The 8,869-nt window shown below is 34.4% G+C and overlaps 2 protein-coding genes across 3 annotated transcripts; both read left to right on the top strand.

Annotated features, from left to right (window-relative positions):
- The first annotated feature begins 520 nt into the window (after nt 1–520).
- Nucleotides 521–5,890, top strand: LOC110852679 (ras-related and estrogen-regulated growth inhibitor-like protein). Its single transcript, XM_022100789.2, has 4 exons — nt 521–623; nt 750–806; nt 3,726–4,125; nt 4,746–5,890. The coding sequence occupies exons 1-4, from the start codon at nt 521–523 to the stop codon at nt 5,104–5,106; spliced, it is 921 nt and encodes a 306-aa protein (XP_021956481.1). The 3' UTR covers nt 5,107–5,890.
- Nucleotides 5,891–6,680: 790 nt separating this feature from the next.
- Nucleotides 6,681–8,717, top strand: LOC118436240 (tctex1 domain-containing protein 2-like). Of its 2 annotated transcripts, none has more exons than XM_035853854.1 (4): nt 6,681–7,283; nt 7,742–8,016; nt 8,418–8,535; nt 8,606–8,717. In XM_035853854.1, the coding sequence occupies exons 1-4, from the start codon at nt 7,149–7,151 to the stop codon at nt 8,651–8,653; spliced, it is 576 nt and encodes a 191-aa protein (XP_035709747.1). In that variant the 5' UTR covers nt 6,681–7,148; the 3' UTR covers nt 8,654–8,717. The 2 variants fall into 2 exon arrangements, with proteins under 2 accessions (XP_035709747.1, XP_035709748.1); XM_035853855.1 differs by lacking the exon at nt 6,681–7,283 and adding an exon at nt 7,490–7,601.
- Nucleotides 8,718–8,869: the final 152 nt, after the last annotated feature.

The following is an 8,869-nucleotide window of genomic DNA, read 5'->3' as shown; positions in this document are numbered from 1 at the left end:
ACTTTCACTCAATCAAAAAAAAGATACGTTGGATACTCAAGAAAATTTAGGATGATTAGACAGACTAAAAAAATTGAGGGACGAAAATATTGTAAATTTCCTAACCTGTGGATTCTCTTGTAATAAATAAACTCACCGTAGCCGACTCTCGCTTATTCTCAAATTCCCCACTTTTCAACAATATCTGAACCACGTATACCAAAAAATAGTGAATTTGGCTCGTAGTCTCAATTTGCCTCATCCAATACGGTATAAACACAGTCCGGGTACCCATCCTAATACCCGGGTATCCTTTCTCCTCTCTGGAGATGATTGCATATTTATCACTCTGGCAGCCCAACTTTCTCCTCAGTGTTCAGGTATCGTTGGAAGAAAGCAGAACGTCTCGTCCTTAAAAAAAGTCTCACTTTTCTCGGAATCTAATTACTATCAAATTTTTCATAAACTTCCGAGTTGTGGTTGGTGAACCCAAGGGAAAATTTCCATATTAATTAATCGACACCGTTTTAAAAAAATTGGGATGTACCGACACTCAGGAGACGAGAAAGGGGGAGGCAAACACACCATAACCATCGGCAAACTTAGAATTGCCGTCTTTGGAGAGCACGACGTCGGAAAATCAGGTGGAAATCTGCGCAAATTGTGGAATATTTAAATTATTTGCATATTAACTTAACTAACTAGCCTTTCATCAAGTCAAATTATAACGGGAATAATAATCTTGCTAATTTTATTTTAAACTAATTCAGCCTTAACCGTGCGCTTCCTGACGCGAAGATACATCGGCGAGTACAAGTCCAACACGGGTAAAAAAAATAGCTAAATAGTTAACTTTGTTGCACTATTTTCTAACCAAACTGATACAGATTTGTCTTAAAATATTTACCTTTTTATATGAAATTTCTATTTTTGAATACAAATTTTGTACACTTTTCTCTCCAAAATTTATGACCACTTTTTCGAGCAAGTAACAGCCTGCAAGGAATAAATAACGGAAAGAAAGTGGTTTCTCCACGTACTTTCTGCAAGAAATGCGATGCGCAAGAAACTACGCCTACGTTAAAAATGTGTAAATATTTTTGCAGCTTTTTCTAAAAAAAAGAAACAAATTTCATATATTTCTAGGTTTTCAGAAATACTGATCTTTTGTAAATTGGTTTTTCGGTTATTATTATAAAATGCATAAAGTCTGTCAATGTTTGGATGATTTAGGACGACATCCTTTTTATTAAAAAATTGGACTCCAAGAAATAGAATCCTCGAAATGATGAAGTATTTCTTAACTAGGGAAAAATTAAATGTAATTTTTCAACGTCACTTTGTAATTTTATGGAAGGAGTTATATTAAAAGGTAGTCAAAGATTGATATCCTGATTGCATCTGTATAAAGCAGGATTTATGTGATATGCATTCATATCATGGATGAAGGTTTATATAGTTTTCACAAAGTTCCAAAAAATGTTTATTTATTTTAATTTTATGACCCTTTTATTTCACAAATTTACTAACTTGTGCCATACTTAAGCCATATGGCGCAAGTTGGTATACAAAATGAGAGGGAATAAAAAATTAATTTTTGTTGGTTTTAACTCTTTAGAAAATCCCAGTGGTTTCAACTAAATATTTTGACTTGCGAGAAATACAAGACGCTAGAAACGACGCCCCGCCGCTATTCTTCATACGGCGCATATTTCTTGCACTTTCTTGCACCCCGCATTTCTTGCTTTAGAGTGCAAGAAATGCAGCAAACCCGCCAGAAACGATGCACGAATAAATCAAAAATTAAATAAATAAATTTTAAAAAACAAACTTAGGTGAAGGACGCGCTTAAAATATTAAAACAAGAAGCATTAAAAAATGTCATAAATCGCTTAATATTTACTAACTTTTACTTCACCGGGGGCCCAACTAACACAGGAAAAAAGGTATACTTTCAAGGATTTGGAACAATTATACGAAATGCGTAATATGTATTTGTATATTAAACTTGCAAGATTTGAATGATTATCTTTCAATAAATCGCGACACCTCTTATAGAGGAAATTTGCTCATGTTCTGGCGTATTTTTAATAACTTCTGTAATGCTGCCCTTCATATTTAATCAAGTCGTTGGTTTAGCTACATTTATTATTGATTATCATTGCTTTGAAAATTTAACAGTTGGGCCCCCGGTGAAGTAAAAGTTAATAAATATTAAGCGATTTATGACATTTTTTAATGCTTCTTGTTTTAATATTTTAAGCGCGTCCTTCACCTAAGTTTGTTTTTTAAAATTTATTTATTTAATTATTTTTAGTGATTTGTGAACTTTTATGCATAAAATCATATTCAATTATAAAATCTTAAACGTTGTTAATTCTCCTGTTTGTGGACGCTTGGCATACCAATTTAATTCCGCAGTGTGTGTGGATGCGTGGCATGCCAATTTAATCCCCCAGTTTCAAAATTTTAAGGATTGTTCTGTTCTGTCAAGGATGCCTTGACACTTAGCGATCTAATAATAACGTAATTCGATTGTCTAGCAACATTGGACATGTTGAGTATTGAATAGCGATGCTGAATAAACTATCACCGCACGTTAGCAACCAGTAACTTAAGAGTTGACAATATTTTATGTTAAACCAATCCTCATAAATCACATAGTGGCGAAACTGATGAACTCGGTGGGGTAAAAAGTTCACAAGTTTCAGTGGGAATTTTGAATTTTTTGAAAAAAACTGCAAAAAGTTTTTGGAGTTGTTTATGTTTTTAGTGGTTTCCAATGGGAAGAGTATGTGTGGTGGTGGCTTCCCACCACACATACTCTATGACGAGTTGAGACGAATCAGGAAAAATTGCAAAATGTTTATCTTGTAATTCGAAAACCGAGATTAAATGTGCACTCAAAAATGTGAGACTTGATGTATTACAACTATTGATAGTTGCGCAACAAGGGAGCATGCCCTTTAAGGAATTGATATGCTACTTTTATTTATATTAAATGACCAATATCAATTTCCATCAAAATTTTGTTTTCCTCGAGATTAATTGATTAATATAAATAAAAGTAGCATATCAATTCCTTAAAGGGCATGCTCCCTTGTTGCGCAACTATCAATAGTTGTAATACATCAAGTCTCACATTTTTGAGTGCACATTTAATCTCGGTTTTCGAATTACAAGATCAAAAACCTGTGCAAAAAATAATGCATGGGGTAACATACGGGAGAAATATTGAGCGAGAGACTGTATTGGCTGATAGAGCGGCCAGAGCAAACTATAATGCCCCGTTAACACGTAAATAGGTTGCCTAATGCAAATATTTCAAAAAGCTCTAATTCCGTCAGTTTTGATCCGATTAAGTCGAACAAAGGCTTACAATTTGCGTATTATCCTGGAGAATAATAAAAATGACAAGCCCCCGGTCGGAAACACTTCCTTGATGCCAAGAAATGGATTTGAAATTTTAGGCATCGGACTTTCTACCTGAAGGAATTAGAATTTTTGAAAAAATAAAAAGAACGTATCTGTAAAACAGAATTCTCTGGTTTTTTTGTTTCAGCATGTTTTCCATGCAACGAACGGTTTGGGCGAAATCTCAGTGCGACCTTTTCAAAGTTGCAGCTGATTGAATACCTAGGCTTCGCCGTAACCATGGTGATCTTTTAACATGATCACCTTATGGTTACTTTTCCTTCACCTAAGAAAAAATATGACAATTTCTTAAAGCATTTCTCTCTCGATAGATCTGCTCTACCGTCAAACCCTCGCCGTTAGTAGCGAGCATTCCGTGAACATCGAGATCGTGGACATTTCGACCTCCTTCGTCTCCGGGGCTGAGGTCACTGAGCGGAAAAGCATTCCCCTCGAAGAGATCCACCGGGCCGACGGGTTCATCATCGTCTACTCCATAACGGAAAAGAGCACCTTTGACACCGCGACCCAAGCGCTCCGCGACATTCTGAAGGTGCACAACATCTACAAATCGCCCTCCACTGATAGCGCCCCGACCTATTCGTCGTCCTCTTCCGCGCAGGGGACTGGGAAACAACGCCTTCCCGTGCACGTCGCCCTCATTGCGAACAAATCTGATCTCGTCCATCTCAGAAGGGTGACCACATTGGAGGGCATCGCAGCTTCAGAACAGTACGAAATAATATGAATGACATAGTTTTAACGGCTTTTAGAAAGTATATTTTTTTTTTAAAAACAAGAGTTACTTTTTGGCTTTTGATACAAAAACAAGGAGGCTTAAACCGGGACAGATTTCTTAAGTTTGATTTTTTTTAATCGTGACTTTTTAATTGGAAAACTGGGCTGAAATTTTGGGTTTTATTTCTAAAAACTGCATTTATGTTGTAAACCTGGACAGATTTTTGCTTTTTGTCAAATAAAATCGGAATTTTTCAGAAAACAGGGTCAGATTTTAGGGTTTTAAATTAAAACTTTTAATTTCCAAAAACTGAGGGTTTTTAATTGGGCCAGATTTCTGGAGTTTGATTTCCAAAAAAAAATCCAATCCAGATATTCAATCAGGACAAGATTTTGGGCTTTATTTCTTAGAATTGCAGTTATGTTGCAAGCCCTGCAAGATTTTTTAGATTTGTCCAAAAATCAGAAATATTCAGAAAAATAGTTAGATTTTTATACTAAAAAAACTAAGCCACATTCTTGCACTTTTGATTATTCTATCGGAAAAACCCTTAATTTTGCAAAGGAAATTAAATGGCTAACCAAATTTTCCTTTCATTCCCTTCTTGTCGCAGGTTCGGGTGTCAATTTTACGAGCTGTCCGTGGCCGACAACTCACCCCAAGTTTATTCCAGCTTCCACTCGCTGATCACCTCACTCATCGCGACGAACGTGCCCCCACCCAAGCGCAAGTTCTCCGTGAGCAAGATGCTGGCCACTTGGCGTCAGGGAAAAAATCCCCCCTCAAACGCCAGCCCCGTCCCCCTTGCGCCCGCCTCCATCACGGACACAAACGTTGCCACGACCAAATCAGATTCGCCAGTTGGCAGCGTCACGGGGGGTAAAAGTGGGGCGAAAAATGACGCCAAATCCAAACTGATGGTTTTCCAGGGGACGAAGAAGAGGCAAACGTCCCCACCCTTTTGCTCCCTTTGATAAGCGGTTTAGTTGAAGATGATCGCCTCCATTTTGGATTCCTGATCAATTAAACTCCAACTTATTTACATATGTACGTGATTAAATGCTGCATCGATTTGAATTATCTGCATGAACTCGTTAAGTGGAAACATGTTTAAATAATATGTGGATTTGTAAATATTTTAAAAATCAGGTGTATCAAGAAGGGATCAAAACTTTTTAGAAGACTTTTAAATTCACCAAACATGAGTGGATCTCATTGTCAGTTATAACAATTTGTTTATTGTTCCAAATTTTTAACCACCGGTGTGAAAGTTTGACAATTTGCAAAAAAATATCGCCTAGGATTAGTAGGAGAATAATAGCTTTATAAATACGTTGATTTGTAATTATTTTAAATATTTATTGCTACTTATTGTGCGTATTAAAAGCTTGCCACGTCAATCTTCGCATATCTCGTAAATTAGATGGTAATAAGAGATTTAAAAAATATATAAATTTTGAAATTGAATTGATTTCGTAAATTTTGTTGATAATAAGGCATCATCTAAGATGCAGAAAATTCCTTAAGGTTTAAAATATTTAAAAAAAAAATAAGAAAACACCGTCCTGTCAAATTTCATTTTCTTGACATGATGAGTCAAACAGCAATTGTAAGTTTGGATTATGTCAAACAACATTTTTAAAAAACGGAGTACAAACTTGAAATTTTATCAAAAATGTCAAGTAAAATCAAATTAGCACAACACCACAAATACATGCATTCACACAATTTTACAAGTTTGACATATTTAATAAATACGCTAGAATACATATTTTGGAAACATTTTTTAAATGTATGTATATGTAAATGTTGATTTAAGATCATTTTAAATATTATTATGTTATATAAATAATTAATCTAGATTAGATTTGAATTTATTTTAACAAGAGACTTTTGCAAAGGTTAAAAATATTAAAATATTGTAGTTTTCGTATGCTTATGCACTTGAGAATTCTCACATTTAGGTTAGTTAAAAGGTTAGTTAATAGTTACCGTAATTTAATTTAATTTAAGTAGTCTCAACTTTACGAAAGCACAATAAATGAAACACCAGAAATCTAAATATGTGCTTTTTCTGTCTTTTTGCCCTCGAAAATTTTAAGAAATTTACAAACCATGATCTCCGATTTATGGGGATAATTTTTTAATTCAAATTTTTTTGTATTTTTTAAATTTTAATTTTACATCCATTTTAGGCGGATCTTAGGATTAGTTTATTTACCATTCGATTCCTAGAATTGAAGAACGACCATGTTCATGCGATTTCGTCGTTTTTTTTCGACTGACGTGTTGCCAACAAATTTCATGAAAAACTGCACGGATAATTAAAATATTTATTATCATCCTTAAATGTCACTGATTATGTCATCTCATTCGCATAATGTTCTTTCATAACATGGGCAACAGTTATGCAAATACATATGTCTGAAAGTGAAATAATCACCCTTGAAAAACAACGATGCGTCTTAATTCTGCAGTTTTCGATTTGATTTTCATGAAAATTTTACAAAGCCAGACACGTCAAAGACAAAACGAGATTGGTCAATTTTTTGTGGAAGTTTGACTAAAAAAAGTTCTTGTAAATTGTATAACGGATCACCGACCGACTAAAATTCGACTTGAAAGAAATGCATGCAACTTTTTGGGTCGATTTTTGTTGTGTTGTTTCCATTTCAGGTGAAAGTTGGATCAATCAATTAATCAATACAGTCACCTGAGTTTGATTTGTCTCGTCGCTGGTTTAAATTTTGAATTACTTTCGAGGTTTTTATAGAGCGAAATAAATATTTGGATTTTGGAAATTTTGGAAATTTTAGAAATGGGAATAATGTCTGATTTTCCACCTATTTTTTAAGCCAGGTGAAAGTAGAGTAGTCAATTAAGCCATACTTTTTCCTCGCTTTGATTAGATTGGATTTGTTTCGTCTAGTGGTTTAGATTTTCGAAGTATTTTCTCCGTTTTTGTGACAAGAATTAGAAATTTGGAAACTTTTTGAAATTTTGGAAAATTTTGGAAATGTCCGACTTTCAACCCATTTTACGTTCCAGTATGGAACGCGGTGATCGTGAAAAGAGTCAAAGTGATGAGCGGAGTATAAGTCATGGGGTGTCGGGTAGTGGGGGTGGTCAGTGGGGCAGTGCAGCCAACAGGGTGGGTCACCCCAGTTTTAGGTTAAGTTAAAAATTCTGGTTTGCAAACAAAATTGGAAAATTGTAATTTAATTTTGTGGAAATATTTTTTTAAATTCTGGGATAATTGTATTTATAAATTATGGACCTTACAAAGTTTCCGCAAATAAAGTATTCAATTTATAAAAAAATTTGTTACTTCTCCTACTTTAAAAATTCAACTTTTACTTGCACATGTAAAAAAATTCATGTAAAAAATTATATTTAAAAAATTCGAAAATTGTAATTTACAGATATTAGGCATTTGAGTGTGTCTCGAGATATGTTTATAAATTTGAAGGTTACTTTTTTGCAAATTATGGAATTTATTATATATAGTAAATTTTCTCATAATTTTTCAATATTTTTCATAAATTCTGACTTTTTCCTGTCAAAAAAATTGACTTCAAGGTTGACTTTCGGTTTTGTTTTTTTTTGTAGGGAAAAGCTGTGACTGTGGAGGTTGAACCACCCGCAAATTCGACCCTGTCGCCTCAAGTGCTCGCTGACCTGACCGCACTCGGTTACCAGATGCGACCCGCCTTCCACGAGCGCTTTTCCGCCGAAGCCGTCCGTGCAATTTTGAAGGCCTTTTTAGAAGAATTTTTCGCAACCAGGAAAACATACGATTTTGTAGAGGCTGAAGATTGGGTGGAGCATGTATCGAAAGAATGTGTCGCCAGGGTCAAGAAAGACATGTCCAATTCGTCAGGAAGGTCAGTCACAAACAACTTAGAACATTGTATTAAAAGCTAAAATTTGGGAAAAAATATAAAAAAATTAAATTTTTGTGACAAATATTAATTATATCGTGACTATTCTCATGCTAAATACGCAAGCAAATATTTGGTAAATGTAAATATGAAGTACGGTTTTGTGTCTTTAATAAATATGTTTGTACTATTCTTTTTTTGCAAATTTGCGAATCCGCATTTTCTTACCCGAAAATGCAAAAGACACGCAAAATGTTTATCGACGCCAAAATTGTAGTTACTAATTTAAAGAAATTTTACAAATTTTACTTCAGATTTCAGAGTTCTTGTATAACTATGAAAAGCATGATTTTGCCAATTCATGTTGAAATTTTGTCTGAATTTCCTTTGATTATTTTGAGCAGGTACAAATTTGTGGGTCACGTGGTGTTGGGGGAGCACATTGGGGGTGGTTTCCACTCTGGGATGAAGTGCTGCTGGGACGCGGATTCTGATATGTACGCGACCTACACTTATCTCGGGGTGAGAACTTGTCAGTGCTTATCCTGCAACCGTTATCATCTTATCTCATCATTTTTTTCTTACTTAACAGGACAACCTATTCTGTGTCGTGACTATTTGTGGGATTTACACGTACTAAAATAATTAACCAAAATTAATTCTGCAATTTTTGAAATAAAAAATAAAAATGCGTATACTATCTATTTGCAAAAATAAATGCATATTTGCAAAAATTATTGGCAAAATCTCAAGTCTACTCAAAAAAATTGCTCATGTCAAACGATACAAACATTAAAAATTTTAAGCTACCAAATAAAAATAATTGCAGATCAAAATTGTTACGCTTTTTAGCCCG

Source organism: Folsomia candida, unplaced genomic scaffold, assembly GCF_002217175.1.
Source record: "Folsomia candida strain VU population unplaced genomic scaffold, ASM221717v1 Fcan01_Sc007, whole genome shotgun sequence".
NCBI classification, from domain to species: Eukaryota; Metazoa; Arthropoda; class Collembola; order Entomobryomorpha; family Isotomidae; genus Folsomia; species Folsomia candida.
The sequence above is the reverse complement of the archived record's forward strand: the minus strand, read 5'-3'. Positions and strand labels throughout refer to the sequence as shown.